The 20,506-nt window shown below is 33.0% G+C and overlaps 1 protein-coding gene and 1 long non-coding RNA gene across 4 annotated transcripts; both read right to left on the bottom strand.

The window, feature by feature from the left end:
- Positions 1–854: 854 nt before the first annotated feature.
- LOC130810136 (protein ROH1) lies at positions 855–3,193 on the bottom strand. The gene has a single exon (XM_057676095.1). It carries the CDS (start codon positions 2,715–2,717, stop codon positions 1,545–1,547), a length of 1,173 nt encoding a protein of 390 aa, XP_057532078.1. The 5' UTR covers positions 2,718–3,193; the 3' UTR covers positions 855–1,544.
- Positions 3,194–3,671: 478 nt separating this feature from the next.
- On the bottom strand, positions 3,672–16,395 carry LOC130810135 (uncharacterized). 3 transcript variants are annotated; one of them, XR_009040983.1, is made up of 4 exons: positions 16,274–16,395; positions 10,736–10,810; positions 9,198–9,288; positions 3,672–8,020 (listed from the first exon to the last, which is right to left on the bottom strand). It is a non-coding gene; the product is annotated as an uncharacterized LOC130810135 (long non-coding RNA). The 3 variants fall into 3 exon arrangements; XR_009040985.1 differs by adding an exon at positions 10,966–11,822 and having other exon boundaries at positions 3,672–9,288; positions 16,274–16,378; XR_009040984.1 differs by lacking the exon at positions 16,274–16,395 and adding an exon at positions 10,966–16,216 and having other exon boundaries at positions 3,672–9,288.
- Positions 16,396–20,506: the final 4,111 nt, after the last annotated feature.

Raw genomic sequence — 20,506 nt, 5'->3', positions numbered from 1 at the left:
AACGGATATTTGGATGAGAATTAAGATGGCAAGGACATTTCCACAAAAGAAAAGTGACTAACTATAAGGAGAAGTGTGTCAATTTTAAAAGGTTAAAATTGACTAGTCGCTACTTTCTTCTTTTCAGTTTGTTTGTTACACTTTGATCAAGACCGTAACAAAATAGTAATCTACTCAATGAAAAGGTCAAAGGTCAACTATGTTAAAGAAAATTTTTTTTATTCATAACAAAAAAGAGTGAAAATTTATCTTTTCAACATATGAAGATAAAGAAACACTCGACCACTAAGACAACCGAGTCCAACTTCGGCTCGCGTAATATCAGTTCGGTGAAAAGAAACACATTTTCGGGTCGAATAACTTTTGATTTCGGTTCGAGTCACATTTAAATAGCTCTATCCATGATGATAGTATACAACTACAGCTAGTCTCTCGAAAGACCGTCTCTTTGAAAGACGTATTTTAAGCCCAACCCATTAAAGATTAATGCCTACTTATCTTATTCTTAATGCCTACTTATATTATTATTAATGCTTACTTACCGTATTCTTAATATCTGCTTTCAATATCTTAAATATCTACTTAAATCATTCTTAATGCCTACTTATAAAATTTTAAAAAATATATAATGAGTTAGCCTAATTAGTGATGGTCTCTCAAAAATACCGTCTCTCGTAAGATCTGGGATAGAACTATGATATCTATGAAAATTGCATACACAGAGTTCACTTCACATGGTATGAATCAATACCACATGTAATTCAAAAACAAAGAGACATCTGGCCTATATACACTCAGTATTATGAAAAACAAGTGAGATCAAACATATACTTCTACTAGCAATATTATAAATGTGACCGTACAAATCAGTATTTTAGTATATATACTTCAAATCAGTACACAATCAGTATTTAGAGTCTTGTATTCTAAGCTCAGAAGTCTACACTAATGCACCATACAGATACAACCAGACACCTTACAGCTGAATTAGAACAAAAATATTCAGAAAATCAACTTCACAACATTTTTCTTTTTATTTTTTTTCTGAATTTTCTTCCTTCTTATACAAAATATGTATCCATAGACCTAAGAAAAAAGAAATTCTAAGTACATTATAAAAATAAAAAGAAAAATAAAAACACTAAGAAAAAAAGTGACAAGGATGAATGTCAGCAACATTGTGTAGCCAAAACTTGGATGCAAAAACCCTGTCTGAAACTCGGGAATACGGCATGATTCGCTAATCTTCTCGCAAATCCAAAAAAAGGAAATTTGGGCTATTTTGAACCGTTTTAAGTGAATTTTGCGAACCCAATAAGCGAATTACAATCGAGTCAACTGTATATGACTGAAGCACAGAAAAACCTGCAGCAAGCAGCTGAAAGAACCATATTTTTTCTTTACACAAACATATTTGATGCTGATAAAACAAGTCACTTTCATCAAATCAGCATACCATAAACTGAAATTAGGAAACAAAAACACCCACCAACACCTAATTATCATCCAATTATCCAATGTAGCACAGCCAATTCACTAAAACATCATTCAGAACTGCCTGCTCGACCCAACGAATCGAGCCCTTCAGTACGATTCCTCACAATCCGATGAAACACCTCCCGAACCTGCCTCTCTAATGGGTACAATCCGTCTTTTAAAGTCTTGAAAACTTGCTTAAGTTCCTCGACTCGCTCCCTAACCTCAGCCTCCTTCTCCTCCGAAAGTGGGAATTGCAAAGAATCCAATAACTCGTTCATTTGTCGAGTCCATTTCTCGGTTTGATAAATCTCCTTCAGCAACCCACAAGCATTCTTCCTATCCTTCTTCTTGCTCTCCTCTAAGATCCTCTCATGAATCGAAGAAACGGGTTGTGCCCAAATGAACTGTCTAGGGATTGAAAAATGGGTTTGTAAACCACGGTCTTGGCAAGGAACCGCGGCAACTAATGCCCACATTACAAGTAAAAGAACACAACTCATAGTGTAAACAGCAACAGCAAGTCCATTAGTAGCCATTACATCATTAGCTCTAGGAGCATTCAAGTTATACCCCATTGCTTGGAGCTGCCTAGAAGCAGACCAAGATCTCGAAACACTCCATGAAAGCGATCGAAAATGACCCACAGTCTTATGATCTTTACCACTCCCATTGTTCCTCCCAAATGACCTATTCCTATGAGATAAAGCAGCATTTGATTCTTTCTCATCTAACATTCCAATCAACAAATCAATCAAAGCTTTTTTAGCCCTCCTAATTTGACCTTCCCCAATAGTTTTTTGATTATCTAAAGCACACAAAACAATTTCCAACAGTTTTTCCCATTGTCTAACTTGTTCAATACCATCCCTAATAGCATTACAAACATCAAGAGCTTTAACAATTCTTTCATAAAATTCACCAATTAAACGTTCCATTGGAGGTCTATTCAAATAACCCTTATTGTTAAACAACACAATACGAAATTCTTCTTGGCAACAAATAAAAACATCTAAAAGATTACGAACCCAAGAAAGGGAAAGTAGCTCATCTGGTCCAGCTGAAGCTAATTCATTGAATTGTTCAGCTACTTGCTTCTGAAAAGTTTCTAATTGAAATTCTTGACTTGTTGAATCATGTGAACCATCCATTGTATGAACTTGATCACGCCTCAGACTCAAAATTGAACGGCCAAAATTCGTCAACGGACTTGATGAACCTTGGTAATCTGTTGCGGGCATTTCTCAGAATAAAACCCTAAATTTTTTTCCAGTTTTATTTTTAAAAAAATCTGGGTATCAACAGAATTCAAAAAAATGGGAAGAAATGATTAAGAAAGTGATCTCTCGGAGGAAATTTTGAATACCCAGACGGCGAAAGTACATTAAAACCTCAAAAAAATAAAACCCACAAAATTTTTTGAACTTTTGGATTTGGATAAAGACTAAAATCTGAGTATCAATAATTCAAGTAAAATGGCAGGAAATGATCAAAGAAGTGATCTTTAGATGGAAGTCATGAATGCCCAGAAAGAAAAAGAACATCAAAATCTCAAAGAACAATGAAAATTTGAAGGTGATTGAAGAAACGTAAAGAAGATCAAGAAATCGAATGTTGAAGAAAGTGAAATATGGAGAGAGAAATAGGGATGAGTGATGAGAGAACCCTAAAGGGCAAAGGGGTAGAGATATAATAGAAGGGATTGGGGAGGGTGAAGCACCGCGTTTTATGGTGCGAGGGTAAGAGTAAAACATACTATATTCTTCTTTATTTTTTACTATTGGAGGATAGTCTAAGAGAAGAGAAAGATTACTTGAGAATTAAAGTCGAAATCTTTCTTTTTAGTTGCATATTTCGCAAAAAATAAATTTAGAATATTTTTCTTTTTTTTTTTGAATTTTCTTTTTAGTTTGTTTCATCAAATTTACTATATTTCAATTTTTTTGTCTTTATCGACACTTCTTCTTTAGTTTTCATTCACACATTTAACTTAAATTTTTATCTCATCCACATAAATCTTCAACTTTCCGGTAAAATATCACTTCATCCAGTTTTCTTAATTTTTCCACCAATAGTCATTGGGGTAAATTAATTGGATAGAGAAAGTGTTTACTCTAAAACTGAATCAAGGCTCAATTTTCATTGAAAACTTAGAATTATTATTATTATGGTAAGCATAGAGAATCGGTCTTATCTTAATAGAACAAGCAGTACTATTTTTAAACAAAAAAATAAAATAGAATCACGCCCAATGCTCTTCTTTTCTTAACCTATCCTATAATCCACAATAAACATTATGTTAACCACAAATTTGGAAACTAAAACTAAAAGTGAGTAATAATAATAAAAGTTAATGCTTGGATTTAGAAGAGTTGAAACACCTTTTTGGGACACGCTACTCTACACGCCTTGCACACGTACTTCGCGAAGAACTAGTAAACGAGAGAAAAGTCCCTCAATATTTCTCTAGAACATTATGCTCCCCATTACTAGTAGTCCTTGGTACTTGTTTATTGCTACCTTTTCTTAATTTAAACCTAATTTCTATTTAAAATCCTCCTATATACTAAATACATTCAAATTTTGCCATCACTTATCCAATTTCATCCAAATTTCTCTAGAATCTTTATGTAAATACTTTTATTTAACTTTATTTAAATACAAAAAAGTTAGAGCAAAATTAATAGTTAAATGAAAGGAATTAAGATTTTGCTTGGAAAAATAATACTTACTCTCAATCTGAGAAAGACATAATTTTTGTATTTCACCCATTTCAACTCAAGTGTCTAACCCTTTATATCCTTTTTTCACTTTTATTCTGCAAATTATCTTTGAGCCTTTCTCACCCTCTTTTAAATCTCTTGAGTTTTAATTTTCTATCATTTCAAATTATCTTTCATAATATGTCCACTCATCAACAATTAACAATTAACAATTTATGACTGTCATACGAAAAACCCTATAACATTTCATTTTAAAAATTATGATCATCATTATACTAGTGGAAAAAAAATCCCAAAACTAATTTTCATTTTGCTGTGATGTTGGGAGCAAATGATTAGGTTCTATTAATGAGCTCAAGATTAGACCCTGTGATGGGCTATGACACCCACTAGAGGCTCACAATTTAACTTGTGATTGCAATATTATGCCATCTTCATTCTTGACTTGTGCACAAGTATAAAAGATACCAAGAAATGTCCATGAATTTTGTAAACCATAAGTTATAATACAATATTAAGGACCACTTCATTTATTAATGAAAGCAACTTTTTAGTTTATTCTATTGTCTATTATTTGATCTCACTCACTTTCCAACATTTAATTTAAAAAATTCTCACTTTGATGAATTGTTGATGATTGAGTTGTAATATAATTTATAATTTCTTTAAAATCATATATTTTGGCGGAATCCATTAAATAAGCTATCCATTTTAAGGTATCATTAAGAATATAAAGATTATATGCATCTGTTATTCACCAATTACATATCAAAACTCAAAAGCATATATAAGAATTTATCAACTAATCATCAATTTTCACCTTACATAAATAACTACCTGGTGGATAGATGTAGCTAAACCCTATTTTAGCTTACCGCCAAACTCCCTGGCCAGTTCATACCAATAATTTCCATGAGATATTTTGGATTAACTTAAAATGATCCATATTAATATTATCTATTTATTTATGCACTTAAATTTATAATAATTACAATTATACAACTACAACTATCCGAAACAAGCAGTTAGTTACACAACTACTATACACCGAACATGTTTGTAACGTCATGAAAATCACTGCTTACATCACCAAATGCTATCTCAATTGCTACTTTAGCAAATAACAATAAATTTTTAAATTAGTCTTTTAGCCTTATCAAATAAATATTTCTCTATCATAATTTATAACAATTAAAAACACTGTCGTATGGGACTCAGGACAATGAGATCCAAGTAAAATATCAAAAATCCGTACTTTTTTTCTTTCAAGTATAATTGAATTTTGGCAACGATACACCACATACATATGTAATTGAATGAGTAGAAGACTGAATGAGTAGACCATATAAAGGGACTGTATGACATTTTCTATGTGTCTCTCGAAAATGTATATTTATTTGAAAATTAGTGAAAATGAAAATTAAATTAAAAATAAGATAAAAATAAATAAATAAGAAAAATGAGTGATTTAGATGGAAAAAAAAATTGTAAATGAGAATAAAAGAAAGATAGAAAATAAAAAGTGTTGCTAATTGAGAAAGACTATCTGGTAACTTTTAAGAATATGTATGTATTGTATGTTTTCAAAAAATAGTCGAAATTCTGTGTTTTAGCTTGAATCTGTAAATTTTAACACTTTAATGGTTGTAATTTGAAAAAAAAAATATTATAATTATAATTCGCAAAAATACTAAACTTTAAAATTATAATTCGCAAATTATTCTATAAAATTACTAATATTTGAAATCCTTAATTACTAATATTTGCCCGTAACCAAAGTCTACTCTGGCTCTTAAACCATAATACTCACAGTTTTCAGTCTAATAACAAGCACAATGTGCATAACATGTGGTTTGTATGGCCATACTTCTGTATTAGAGTCAACTGCAGCATTTAATGAGCCCAAACAACACAATGATACAATTCATTCACTAATCAACCACTCCTAATCGAATCCGATTTGAATTGACTTTAAAAATGAACTTATAATTATGTAAAAACCAATATGGACACAAGACAGATTTTAAACCGACTCGAAACACTTAACTTGTTTTAAGAGACCAGATAAACTATGTTAGACCATGACAATTTGTCACATAATCTCACCGTGACCCACTCGTGTGGACACGGGACACCCGTGGGGTCGGGCCCACAAATCCACGGGTCAAGAACGTTGACTTGCATATCAACTGGATGAGCCAATCCTCTTACTATCATATAATTTTGGAAAACAATGAACCTCACCGGATAAACACCTTTACTCATTAGTCATTATAATGCTCGAGTTCAAACTACTTGTTGCAGAACTTGAAGAGGATAACATCTTACTCCTGCCCTCTCAATTAGTGCTCTTTGGAGAAAATCAGTGGAATTGAGAGGGCCAGAATGAATATTATGCAATATCAGCCACAAAACGGTGCCTGAAACATACCATTTACCAAGAATATCTCTGCTTCTGTCAAAACACTGCTAAAATAAACATGGTTATAGTATATGATGAAAAATGAATAGACATCTACTAACAAGTTTAACTTAAAAAGAATAAAATCTAGATTTCTTGTATTGCTCATTCATAATTCATGAAACGCGCAGCAGAATTTGAAATCAAGGGTTTCAACTCTCGTTTGGTGAGGAATTGTGAACAAAAAAAATAAAAATTTGCACTATAAATCATTTCCATTACAGTTGTTTAGTACCAACAATCAAATAGATCGGCTTTTATATCGTGAGAAAAAACAGAAAATCCTCCACAATCTGTAAAACTAGGACATCAACTGTTGAGATATATATATAACTGGAAATTACAAGTCTTATTCTTTGAAATTTGGGTTTAAAATGAAGGTGAGAAACAAAGCATATGTGTTCATGCAAGTATGAACAGCTCCACTAACTTTTAGAGCAAGAAAATGTATTTAGTGGGCTAAATGATCAAACAGAACAATATTCATTGAAGTGAGGGATACTCACACACACCAAAGATCAATACTTGAGGTTGTAATGGATGTCTATGGTGTGTATGAATATAAGAATCAAAATATACAAGTGTGTGATGAATGACAATGATGAACAAAGCAATATACAGCTCAAGATTTAAGGTGGTTCACCAAATAAAGACTACATCCACTCTATCTAGCTAGGATAGTATTAATAATGTGTTTAAAGGACAAACTACAAACTTGAAGGAATTACAGTTTTGATGAGAAAGAGAGGAGCTAATGAAATAAAATAAGCAAGAAGGAGGGCTTTACAAAGACTTTTTGGCTTCCCTAATAACCTAGGACATGTAGGAGTATTTTATAGTGGAAGATAGGGCAATACAATGGACAACTACTATACGAATAGAAAAGAGGTAGAATGTTGCTGGCACAGTGTGCTCGTTTGAGCACCTGCTACTTGGAAGCTTCTGGTTCGCTTGCTTGCTTCATCAACGTGTCCCAATGGTCCCCTACTCACCCAATTCATTCCCTACACTTGTCTTGGCTTTGATGCATGTCTTTCTCTCCAAGGCTTGCTCAAAGCAACTTGAACTATCACTTGGTACTAAGATTCTTCCTTCCATCCAATCCCAAGTGAACACTTGATCCTTCTCTTACCAAACTAACACACTTAATTAATTACCTTAATTAAGTCCTAATTACTTGATGGACCAAGTAACCTAAATCTAACATCAACAAAAGAGGAAGTCGTAAAGAAAGAATTTAGAAGCAGCATATTTGATGCTTCTTTAGGAATTTAATCTCCCCCATACATGCAGAGAACATACCTAAGTTAATCCAAGCCAATTAGAGTCCCCTCTAAGGGCTCCATTGTCCACAAAAAGCCTACACCATAGCGTCACATTATCAATTCAATAGCCGTTAATCAAAGCAGTGAAACAAATGAAAGACTTGAACTTAGCAAAAGAAAGCAAGAGCAGAAATGAAGTCTTTACAGTTGCAGCAAGTCAGAAAGAGTAAGCACCAGAAGAATATTAAACACTAGAGGTTATCAATCTCCCCACTATATAGAGAAGTCCTGATTTAGAGAACAAGTAAAAAGTAATTTTATCCCTTGATCTCTGTATTGAATAAAATCATATCTATCATACAAATTGAGATATTGTCTTCTACTGCTAATGAAGATAAATTTGACACACTAATTTGCAAAAAATTTCTCTGCAACTAGTTATGTGTTTATCTTAGGCGGTTCTATGGTGAGTTGGAAGTCCACATTACAGTCTTTACTAACTTTGTCTACCATTGAAGCAAAGTATATGGCGTTAACTTCTGTAGCAAAGGAGCCTATTCGACTCAAAGGTCTTGTAGGTTAACTTGATATTTCTCAAGAGGTTGCTACGGCGTTAATTTATTGAATATTGATACTTATGTTATGTAGGCTCTTGGGGTCGATTTTAGAGAAGCTTAGGAAGAGGTGTGTTGGTCTTTAGGTGGAGCTTACCTATGGGATCGTGAAGCAGGTGGAGCATTATGAATTTGTTGAATGTTGATACTTGGTTCTAAGTAAGTAATGAGTCTTTGTTTGGGATTTGTTGGGATGCTTGGTTTGTGCACGAGCTTTGATGGATTTGGTGCTGAACACGAGTTAGCGTCAAGGTGGAGATTGTTGATGTTGGTGACTCAAAATAAGTTTAGAAATGGAAAGAAACAAGAGGAGTGTTAGAAGAAGTTTCTGCCAGCAACTAACACTAATCTCGGTCGAACTTAATAAGCGGAAAAGACAAAAATTTTGGGCATTTGGAGTCTTGGTAAGATCAGTTAGTCTTGGGTCGAGATTAATAAGTGGAAAAAAACACTGTTCCAGTGTTAGGAAACCAACAGTCTTTAAAATCCTTGTGGAAACCACACAAGTAAACCAAAAGCAATCGAGAGATTCTTTTGTGGGGGGAGGGATCTTGATCAATTCTTCACAAATCAGTCTCCAATCTGCAGCTAATGTTTAAAATTTGATGGGAAGAGTTAGGATGTGCAACATTGTAAGCAATATGCGCTCAAATATTACCTAAGAATCCACTCCTACAATAATTTTATGTCTAGCTTGAAAGAGAGATTGGCTTCAGATTTTAGCTGGTGAAAACCCGCCTTGGACTGACCTACACATTTAATCGAACACACAAAGCAAAAATGAGTATTTTAGCCGACACTAAATATGATACTTCCAAACAACAAGATATACACTCAATCATCTTCTAAACCTAGACCTAAATCATAAGAAACCTCTCACACCCCTCCCAAATCTTCAATAATTCATCTACACCAATCAAAATATACATATACAGTTAGAAATACAGGTCTGAATGAGTCAAATAACCCGCTTCCTTTGGGGACCATGCATTAAAGGAGATCAGGGTAAGAAGTAAACCATGGATAACATTTCAATCAACGAAAGTAGGTCAGACATCAGTGTCCCCCATGGTAAACTATCAAATCAATCCTAACACCTCAGAACACCATAAATCTCATGAGTTTCGACATATTCTTTGCTTAAAAAGAACAGTAAAGTATCATCATTTCATCAACAATGCAGATCAAAAATAAGAGAATGAGAATGACCATGTCTCATATCACTAGTACCAACAGAATAACCTGCGGTTGTTTATTAACTATAAGCACTGTAATGCAAGCTGTGGAAAGACAGTGAATTCCTCTTCACCATTGTATCCAAAGATCCAAACAAAGTCTGTTGAAGTCCCACTTCCTCCTCCACTTACTCTTACTAGAAACCTCAAATACCACCAACCCACCAGTGCCACCACCATGTGACACAAAATAACACATCCAATCCTGTCAACTTCTAATTGTTTAATTGTAAGAAACCACAGGGTTATGGTCCAATTTCAAAACCTGAAAGTATATGCCTTGTGTGGTAAAACACCTATTGTTTATGTCAACCCCAATCTTTTGGGACTAAGGATTTGGCATTTTTGTTCTTGAATTTTGAATGTAGTTCATTTTCCAAACTTTAAGGCTATATGGCGAAAATCCCTTTGAATAATTTCCAAGTTCGGCTATTAAAACATATGACTCACATTTCTCAAATTTGAACACTTATTAACAGGTAATATCATAGTGTAAAAACAAGGCTACAACGTATCACATCGGCCGTATTGTAAATGTTTTCAAGGGATAGTGTAAGAAAACCGTGTTTTAGGCCATATCAAGGGATATCTTATGGTTTCGATTGATATTTAGGCATTACAATAATCGCCATCAACGTTCGGTTATCGCGATTGCAACCGTTACCGTATTTTCACACCATGGGTATTATAGCCATAGACCTTCTAATTGGGCTCTAAAGGAGAATCAGTCATCAATCTAGAATACAATTATATTTTTTATACTGAATAATCCTACTTGCTATATTTACAATGAGACAATATTTTGTTTCCTCCTTTCTAACAGCTTACTAAAGAACTTAAAACATTAAATGCATAGACTCTTTCGCATATCAAATTCTTCTAGCAAACACGAAGTAACGAAACAACAGCAATGACCTAAAACATGAAATATTATAGTATACTGTAATTTGTATCAACACACCTCGCTTCTCTGTCAACGTAATACTTGAATTTCGGAGCGATGAGGACTACCTTCAATCACCGAAGATTTAATAACCTACAAACAAGGATAGAGGAGAACGCAAATATTGATAAGTCGACCGCATTCTCAACTTAACATTAACATATAGTTGGACGGACAATGTCCAACACAAAACTGCTTCAAAAAATCAGCTTGCTAAGGTTAGCCGTTGTTGAAAATGAACAACATACCTAAGCATGAGATGGAATCAAAAGACTATCCTTTCCTTCATTGATCAATGACTCTGTTACATAAATACCCCTGGTACACTTATATATATACTCTCCTTTCCTTTTATATATGTACTGTTGTAGCTCTTCTCCTTTTCATTTTTTACTCTCTGAAAATGGCTGTATCATCCTCCATTGAAATCAATGTATGAATGCAATAAGTTCGACTTTGTCATGGTATCAGAGCCACCCAATTGCTATTGTATATCTTGCATCTTCTCAAATTTCTCTTATGATGAATGATTATAATCTGGTATCCTTCATTTGCTTAATGTTTCATCACCATTGATGTCTTGATTAATTGTTTCTGGTATCACCATTGATGTTTCTGGATCTTTCTTTATCTTTCTTGGTTAATTGTTTTTTCGTTGATTCTATTGATCTTCTTTATTCTTTCAATTTTTTTTTCTCTGATTTCTCGTCCTTGATTCAATTTTTTTTTTGGGGGTTTGGTTGCGTAATCATCCTTTTGACCGTTTTTTAGAATGACTTCAGAATCTTCCCCTTTCGATCTCAATTCTGATCATACATCACCATATTATTTACACCCTAGTGATGCTAGTTTCATTCTTGTGTCTGCCCCCTTCTCTGGCACCAATTTTAGCGATTGGAAACGTGCTGTTGTCATTGCTCTTTCTGCAAAGAATAAATTAGCCTTTGTTGATGGCTCTATCCCTAAGCCAGAACCCAATTCTCCTACCATCAAATGTTGGGATAGAGTAAATAACACTCTCATGACTTGGTTCATGAAAATCCTTGATCAACCTATTGCAAGAAGTGTTCTACATTTTCCCACTGCTTTTGATATCTGGAACAATCTGCATGAAAGGTTTGGACAAACATCAGGCACACAAATCTTTTCTATCTTTCAACAGTTGGCTGATACTGAGCAAGGTTCTGACTCTATTTCTTCTTTCTATACTAAACTTAAAATCTTATGGGATGAACAAGATGCAATACAACCCTTTGCCTTCTTGTGTCTGTAATGGCTGCACTTGCAGAATGACTTCCGAGCTTCTCCAAATACAAGAAGAACAAAGGCTCATAATTTTTCTAATGAAACTCAGCTCCTCTTTTACACAAGTTAGATCTAACCTGCTCATGCAATATCCGCTGCCTGCTATAAGCCATGCTTACAGACTCCTAATACAAGAAGAACAGCACAGACACTACTCTGAGTTTACAACTGAGACTCCTCAAGCTTTCTTGGGCAACAACAGGTCTAATCAAATTTATAGACTTCCTCTTTCCCAAAACTCAGTCAAAAATGATATCTCAAGGAAATCAAGACCGTTTTGTGATTACTGCAAAAGAACAGGACATATTAGGGATAAATGCTTCAAGTTGCATGGCTATCCTTCTAAATATTCTACTCTACCTCAAGGCAACTGGAGAGGGAAACAAGTTGCTGCTGCTATAACAAATGATCATACTGACAACAATGAGTTCTTAGCCCCTGTATCTTTTACCCAGGAACAATACTCCCAGATCCTGACTCTTCTTAGTCAACAACAGCATGAAATTACTCCCACTCTTAATGAAGATTCAAACAATGCTTGTTTCCTTGCTGGTAAATTTTGTTTACTCTCATCTAATAACACTATGTGGATTCTTGATAGTGGTGCAACTAATCACATGAGTTATGATTTAAATTTGTTTTCATCATATAATAAGATCACAGCTCACGACAATAACAAAATTACTATACCTGATGGCACTTCTGTAAATGTTAAACACGTAGGTTCTGTTATCCTTAATCAGCACATCATTTACAAAATGTGCTTCATGTACTTAATTTCCATTTTCACCTTATATCCATCAGCAAATTATGTGAAGATCTTAATTGTACTATATCATTCACAAATAATTCATGTTGCATCCAGGCCCCTTCTCTGAACAGGCCAATTCCGCTTGGTAGGCTCAAAAAAGGATTATACTACTAGGCTCAAAAAAGGATTATACTACTATCAGAATGATACACCAAGCACACCAAAATCCACTTCCATCACAGCATCTACTCTCTACTCTTGCAACTCTGCTCAATCAAATATCAATTTGGCTAAGCTTTGGCATCTTCGATTAGGTCATGCTCCCTTTTCTGTTATCAAACATGTCCAACCTTCTCTCAATATATCAGATTATGTAAATAATTGTCTTTGTAAAATTTGCCCTGCTGCAAGACAGAACAGACTTCCTTTTAGTCATAGTACAATAAAATCTACTGTACCCTTTGAATTGTTGCACATAGATACCTGGGGACCTTATAGGAATAGTACTCATAATGGTTGTACTTTGTTCCTAACTATTGTAGATGATTTTACAAGAGTCACTTGGCTCTTCTTAATGAGAAATAAGTCAGAAGCTGTTACTGTTTTTCAATCTTTCTATGCTTATGTTTCCACACAATTTCATACACTCATTAAAGGTATTAGATCAGACAATGCCCCAGATTTATGTGAAGGAAAAATGAAAATGTTTCTTTCCTCCAAAGGCATCATACATCATAAAACTTGTGCTAACACCCCTCAACAAAATGGGGTTGTTGAAAGAAAACACAAATATTTATTAGAAACTGCTAGAGCACTTTGCTTTCAATCAAATCTTCCAATTCATTTTTGGGGTGATTGTGTTTTAACTGCTGCATATCTCATTAATAGAATGCCATTACAATCTTTGGGTTTTGTTTCACCTTATGAAAAACTTTTTAAAACCACACCTGACATAGCACATTTGAAAGCTTTTGGCTGCCTATGTTTCATGACAACAAGTTCTTTACACAGACACAAATTTGATAACAAAGCACATCCATGCATTTTTCTTGGTTATCCAAATCTTCAAAAGGCTTACAAAGTATATGATATGGTTGACAAAAAGAATGTTATCTCAAGAGATGTTATTTTTTATGAACAACACTTTCCTTTTCATTTTTCACCAATTAACAATCCTCATTCCACACCACATTATCCTTTCTTTCTCCCTTTAAACTCTACAAACTATAATCACACCTTGTTTGCTGCACCTCACTCTGAAAACCATAATACAGATATCCTTAGTTCAGATACTATTCCTCATACATATTCATCTTCAAACCTTTCCAATATTAACACATCTTCTCCAATTCAGCCTGACAACTTAGTTGACATAAGTTCCATCCCTGTTTCTGCACCCACAAGACAATCTAATAGAATTAAACAACCACCAGCTTATCTCTCTGATTATTTTTGTTCACATGTTGCTACTAACAATTGGTGTAATATAATCTCATATAGTCAACTCCCCCCTATGCATCAATGCTTCATTGCTCAGGTATCAGCTCAAGATGAGCCTCGTTCCTATTCAGAAGCTATTCAAAAACAGGAATGGTTACAAGCCATGCAACATGAACTCTCTGCTCTTCAGAACAACAACACTTGGATACTTGTTGATTTACCCAAGGGTAAAAAGGCTATCAGCTGCAAATGGGTTTACAAACTCAAACTGAAATCAGATGGGTCCATTGAAAGGTACAAAGCAAGGTTGGTTGCCAGAGGGTTTACTCAAAAACAAGGCATAGACTATGATGAAACCTTCTCACCAGTAATCAAAATGTCTAGTATACGTTGCATCATAGCAATAGCAACATCCAAGCATTGGGATATATGGCAATTGGATGTAAACAATGCGTTCCTCCATGGTGATTTGCATGAAGAGGTATACATGAAGGCTCCTCATGGTTTGCCCAATCCTTCTGGCAAGGTCTGCTTACTACAAAAATCTCTTTATGGTCTTAAACAAGCTTCAAGACAATGGTTTGCAAAGCTCACTTCAGAATTGATTTCCCAAGGATACATTCAGTCCAAAAATGACTATAGTTTGTTTCTTAAGACAGTAGGGTCTCTTATCATCATTGTGGCTGTTTATGTTGATGACATTCTTATCACAGGCAATGATTCTCAAGGTATTTCTCAGCTTAAGTCTCATCTTCATCACATCTTTACAATAAAAGACTTAGGCAAACTACATTTCTTCTTGGGCATTGAAGTTGGGTACACAACCTCTGGGATAAGCCTCACTCAGACAAAATATACAAGAGAACTTCTTTCCCATTGTAAAATTCAAGACCTCACACCTGCTGTCACTCCCCTTCCTCAAAACCTCAAGCTTCATCAACTGGAAGGTGAATTATATCATGATCCTACATACTACAGAACTATGGTGGGTAAAATGAATTTCTTAACTCACACTAGGCCTGACTTGGCATTCACAGTTCAACATTTGAGTCAATTCTTACAAGAACCCAGAGCACCTCATGTTGCAGCTCTTCATCATGCCTTGAGATATATTGCAGCTACTAAAGGGCAAGGCATCCTCCTAAATAGTTCTGGACAACTTACATTACAGGCCTTTAGTGATTCTGATTGGGCTGCCTGTCCCAACACCAGGAGATCAGTTATTGGTTACGTTTTGATGCTTGGATCTTCTCCCATAACTTGGAAATCTAAGAAGCAAAGTACTGTTTCTAAATCTTCTAGTGAGGCAGAATACAGAGCTATGTCCTCTGCTACAAGTGAAGTAGCATGGATGGTCAGGCTTCTCCAAGAACTTCAGGTTCCCACCATCAAACCAGTTGTGCTGCATTGTGACAATATGAGTGCCATTCACATTGCAAGAAATCCCATATATCATGAAAGGACAAAGCACATTGAAATAGATTGCCATTTCACAAGGTAGAAAGTTTTAGAAGGGCTCATTCAACTCAGTTATCTTCCAACATCCTCTCAACTTGCTGATGTGATGACCAAGATTCTGCCTTCAAAACAACACAACAGTCTCTTGAACAAACTTGGGATGATCCTCACCCCTAGTTTGCGGGGGGTGTTACATAAATACCCCTGGTACACTTATATATATACTCTCCTTTCCTTTTATATATGTACTGTTGTAGCTCTTCTCCTTTTCATTTTTTACTCTCTGAAAATGGCTGTATCATCCTCCATTGAAATCAATGTATGAATGCAATAAGTTCGACTTTGTCAGACTCTTCCAAAGATATCTAACAATTAGAACCAAATTGACCAAATAAACTCAAATTCAAACGAATTTTGTATTTTTCGTCTCTAATAAACAAATTTTTCAGATAAAATCAAACTGAAATTCAAAATTGCTGCAAATACTGAATCATTTTTCTCCTAAAATACTTTAATAAAACTAATCAAAGATAATCAGTTGCACAATGACGAATTCAGCAAAAGAAAAGAAATAAGTACGAGTAAAAAAATTAGTAAAATACCTGAACTTGGTGGACGCCACAAGCAGAAGCAAAGTAAACGGAGCAAGAAGATGATAATCTGCATGATTAACAGTTCATTGTACAAACCAGGGGCCGAGCAAAGGATTCAAAGGTCATTTTTATTTTTGTTCTTTTAAAACAAGGCTTTTGATTATATGAAAAGATAAAAAAAAATTTCAATTTAAGAAAATTATTTAAGATAAAATGTATTGCATCATTATACTACTTTAAAATATAAAAAAAAGTTTATATACAAATCATTCAAAAGGTGTTACTTAAAAGTGAATCTAAATAGCACCATTTAATATTTAAAACCCCTTATTTTAGGGGCCTTTGATTGTCGGCTACCCGAAATACCTCAAAAACCGGCCATGATACAAACAATTCTAGTAGTGTTATTTATTAGGTGATATGTTGAAGAATCTCTTTAGATGTACTGAATTAATCTAAGTTGGTGATATTTGAATTATATCGTATAGCGATTAAATTTTTTTTTATGGAGTCGTACAATAAAAAACGTTTCTAAAAAAGAATAACGTGGCTTACCAAAATATGTTGAGGTGTATTATTGTATTATATAATCTTTTTTGCTATGCAATGGCTGATTTTCTTTCAGGCCATAAGGAGCTCGTCTCTATAAAGATTTTTAAATCATTTATAAAATCAAAATGTTATCTATATTTTAACAATAAAAAATACAGTTATCTTGCTACCTTGTCCTTAGTTTTCTTTTTATAATAATTTTGACTTTTTTTAATTTACTACCTAAGATTCGCCATTATCATCATGTCCTCAAGTAATTAATGTGAAGTATCACTATCATTAAAGCATTCTTGCTAATATAAAAAAATCAACATAAAGTCTGTTTATAGTTTCTATTATATTTACATCATTATTTTTATGTGGTAAAATTTAATAAGAAAATGTTTTCTCACTAATAGATCAAATTTTAAGTAACATAGTGTGCAACCAAGGTCGATTGTGCAACTTATGATCATTGGTTGTCTTAGGAATAGACTCTTCTACAAAATCAAAGTTTTGACGATTCACTAGAGTGACATGGAACCACTTCTCCTAGTCATAGTTATGACCATGGAATTTTACGAGGATATTAATATTGAGGCATTATGAGAACTTATAAAATTTTGAGTTAGAAATATTAATATGTTGTTTAATGACAAAGAAGAAAAAGAGCCTCCTTGTTATTAGAAGCATACAACAATATAGCCCTAATAATGATCCAATGCTTCTAATAACAAAGAGATTAATCCTATTGACTTATGATATCAATTAAATTTTATAATTTCGCATAAATAAAAATGCATATAATTTAATAAACTATAATATAATTCACTTTTTTTTATCCTTCTCAATTAGTATATGTCACTTTTAATTTCAGTATGTCCCACTAATTTTACACTCTTTTTTTGACGATGATCTCACTCTCTTTATTTTAACCACATCCACAAATTTATTATCTCTCACCATTTTAACCACGTATTTTTATCATCTATTTATTTTTTGTCTTATTCTCCAATCTAATTCTTCTTTTCACTAATTGTCACCCAAAAACACATGTGTTAAAAGGAACAAAAGAAATATAATGTATAACAAATTAATATAACAAATCTTTAAACCCATTACAAAATAAAAAAAAAATTGTAACATCTCTAGTGGCAACCCATCTACTAACAAAAAAATGATACAAACATAGGATTACAAGAAATAAAATTAAAGATCACTTAGTAGGGGACCAAAGAGTGGGATGAGTATGACATATACATACATGAATATAATATTACTAAAACTTAGGTAAATTAGGGGTCCTTTATATTAATGAATGATTAGTGGCTTCTCTAATCTCTTAATAGCCAAATTAATACACCCTTTTGATTTGCTTAATTATCTTTAACAAATACGCATAGGTTGGTAAACCTTCAAGCTTCCACCATCACCTTCGCCATGATTCATCAAATTAAATCATTTATTTCCAACTATTTTTAAATTAATTACATACTAATTTATTTACTTATTAAACAAGAAAAAATGTTAATTTTCTTCATTTCTCTCCCATTTTCATGTCTAAATTAAGCTCATATATTCTTTTTGCCTTCAGAAAATAAAAGAAAAGGCAGTGCTCACTTCTCTATATCTGTCAATGATGAAAGGATCGACTATACGACGCCGTTTTCATCTCATCTTGCTCTTCATTATTATTTGAAGATTTTTATGTATGTGTTATACTTGCAATTGATACTGATATTTTCCGCACAATGACATGTTACAATCAATTGTAAGCATATTTCAGAACGAAAGGTAATATTTTTTTTTATATATGGATTTTTTTTTATTATTTGCATGGCGGATTGCGTGTAGCTTTGCAGCCATGGTTGTACGGACACATGCATGTTTTTTTTACTTTCTTTATAGCCGTCTGGAATATATGTATGTATTTGTAAGAATTTAATTGAAATGGATGAAATAAATATTGCTCTTTTTAATTTACTTGATATATGTCTAGTATGTATTGTGATTCGTCGGTATTTTTTTCATGCGGTTTTGATGTGTTCACTACTTTTTCTCTTTGTAGGGCTGTTTTTATTTAAGGATTTAGTTAATTACATATATTTATTTTTGCCCAGTTGTTGACGGGGTATGTGTATAATTTATCTATTATTTTTCTCTCGGAGCCCTTACTTTATATAGAAATATTGAGTTGACGGCTATGACTATACCTTTAAATCTTACGTTAATTATAAATAATTTGTAATTTACATGCATTTAAAAAGCCTGTTTGATTTACCAATTCCATTTAATTTGGATTAATATTTTGCTCATCATTAATTATATTAAATTATCAATATAATTCTTTTAATTAGACGAGAAAAACTTAATGTGGTTGCCACATATGACATTCAAAGGTTTGACTTTAGTAATAGTGGTATTTTGATACATGCAATATTTTTTGGAATGAAATAAAAAAACACAATTATTTTTAGATCCTATTTATTATTATATGTTTACATATTTATTATTATATTTTTCCGAAAGAATTAGAGTCTAACTAAATTAAAGCATAGTTAATGTGAACTTATATATGAACTCTTATTATAAAAACTTTGTATGATTAGACATGCATCTTACACAAGAATGGAACCACCACTATAATTTTCCAAAGTTTAAGGTATATAATTAAATAAAAAATATAAGAAGTAAGTTTTACCGTTGTATATTAGTTTTACTGTATTGTTTTAATTATAGTACTCTGTGATTCTTTATATTTTTGAATTTGTTAGAGTATATAAGATATCCTGGGGCTTCAACTATCAGTTTAAGCTTTTAGTTGAGTTGGTTCCTTGACATAGTATCAGAGCCAACGTGAGAGGTCACGGGTTCGAATCTCAACCACCCCTCATCCAATGGGGTCTCGTGTGAGGGGGCGTGTTAGAGTATATAACATATCCTGGGGCTTCAACCATCAGCTTAAGCTTTTGATTGAGTTGGTTCCTTGACAAAAATTGTACTATGTATTTCAAAAAGCGTTCTATATATTTCAATTATATGATGTAAATTCAAATAACAGAAAGAGTTATATAAACTTTCCTAACTATCTATTGATAATAATACCATTTAATTTTTTATGATCGATGATTAAACGAGCTAAATGTTGATTAGGCTCTAACTAACTATGCTATATAATAGTAATATTTTAGTATCACAAGATTCATTTGGTTTCTTAAAACTTTCATTATTTGTCACTTGCGTTTTGTCCTATCAAAAGACAAGGGATGGTATTGTGAATGTATGATCATATGTCTGTATAGTGTTTAATATTATGTAATTAAATATAAGTATATTATTACAAATGATAGGAGTATTAAATTAAAAATACAATTAATTCAATTCATTTTATTTAAATGTCTTATTTCAATTTTTTATATGTGCCGATGCACGTTTCAATGTGAAATATATGTAATTGTCTTTAGTTAAAAATTATAAAATATTTTATGAATATTATTTGTACTTACTTTTGTTATAGGGTAGAATAGGGAAGATGGTTAATGAGAATCGAATACGAGTTTCTTAAAATAAATTATTTATGAGTACAATATTTGAACATTCTTTTTTTTTTTTTTTTTGTTACATGTAAACTGGAGGAGGGGGTTAATGAGAATCAAATCAAATACAAGTTTCTCCTAACAAATATTCTTATAATATTTATGGTTTTAAGGC

Source organism: Amaranthus tricolor, chromosome 4 (assembly GCF_026212465.1).
Source record: "Amaranthus tricolor cultivar Red isolate AtriRed21 chromosome 4, ASM2621246v1, whole genome shotgun sequence".
Lineage (NCBI taxonomy): Eukaryota > Viridiplantae > Streptophyta > Magnoliopsida > Caryophyllales > Amaranthaceae > Amaranthus > Amaranthus tricolor.
Note: the sequence above shows the minus strand (reverse complement) of the source record. Positions and strands in the feature narration are given on the sequence as shown.

Bases quoted from the DNA above. Each gene is read 5' to 3' on its own strand.
- LOC130810136 (XM_057676095.1), bottom strand. From the start codon at position 2,717: ATGCCCGCAACAGATTACCAAGGTTCATCAAGTCCGTTGACGAATTTT.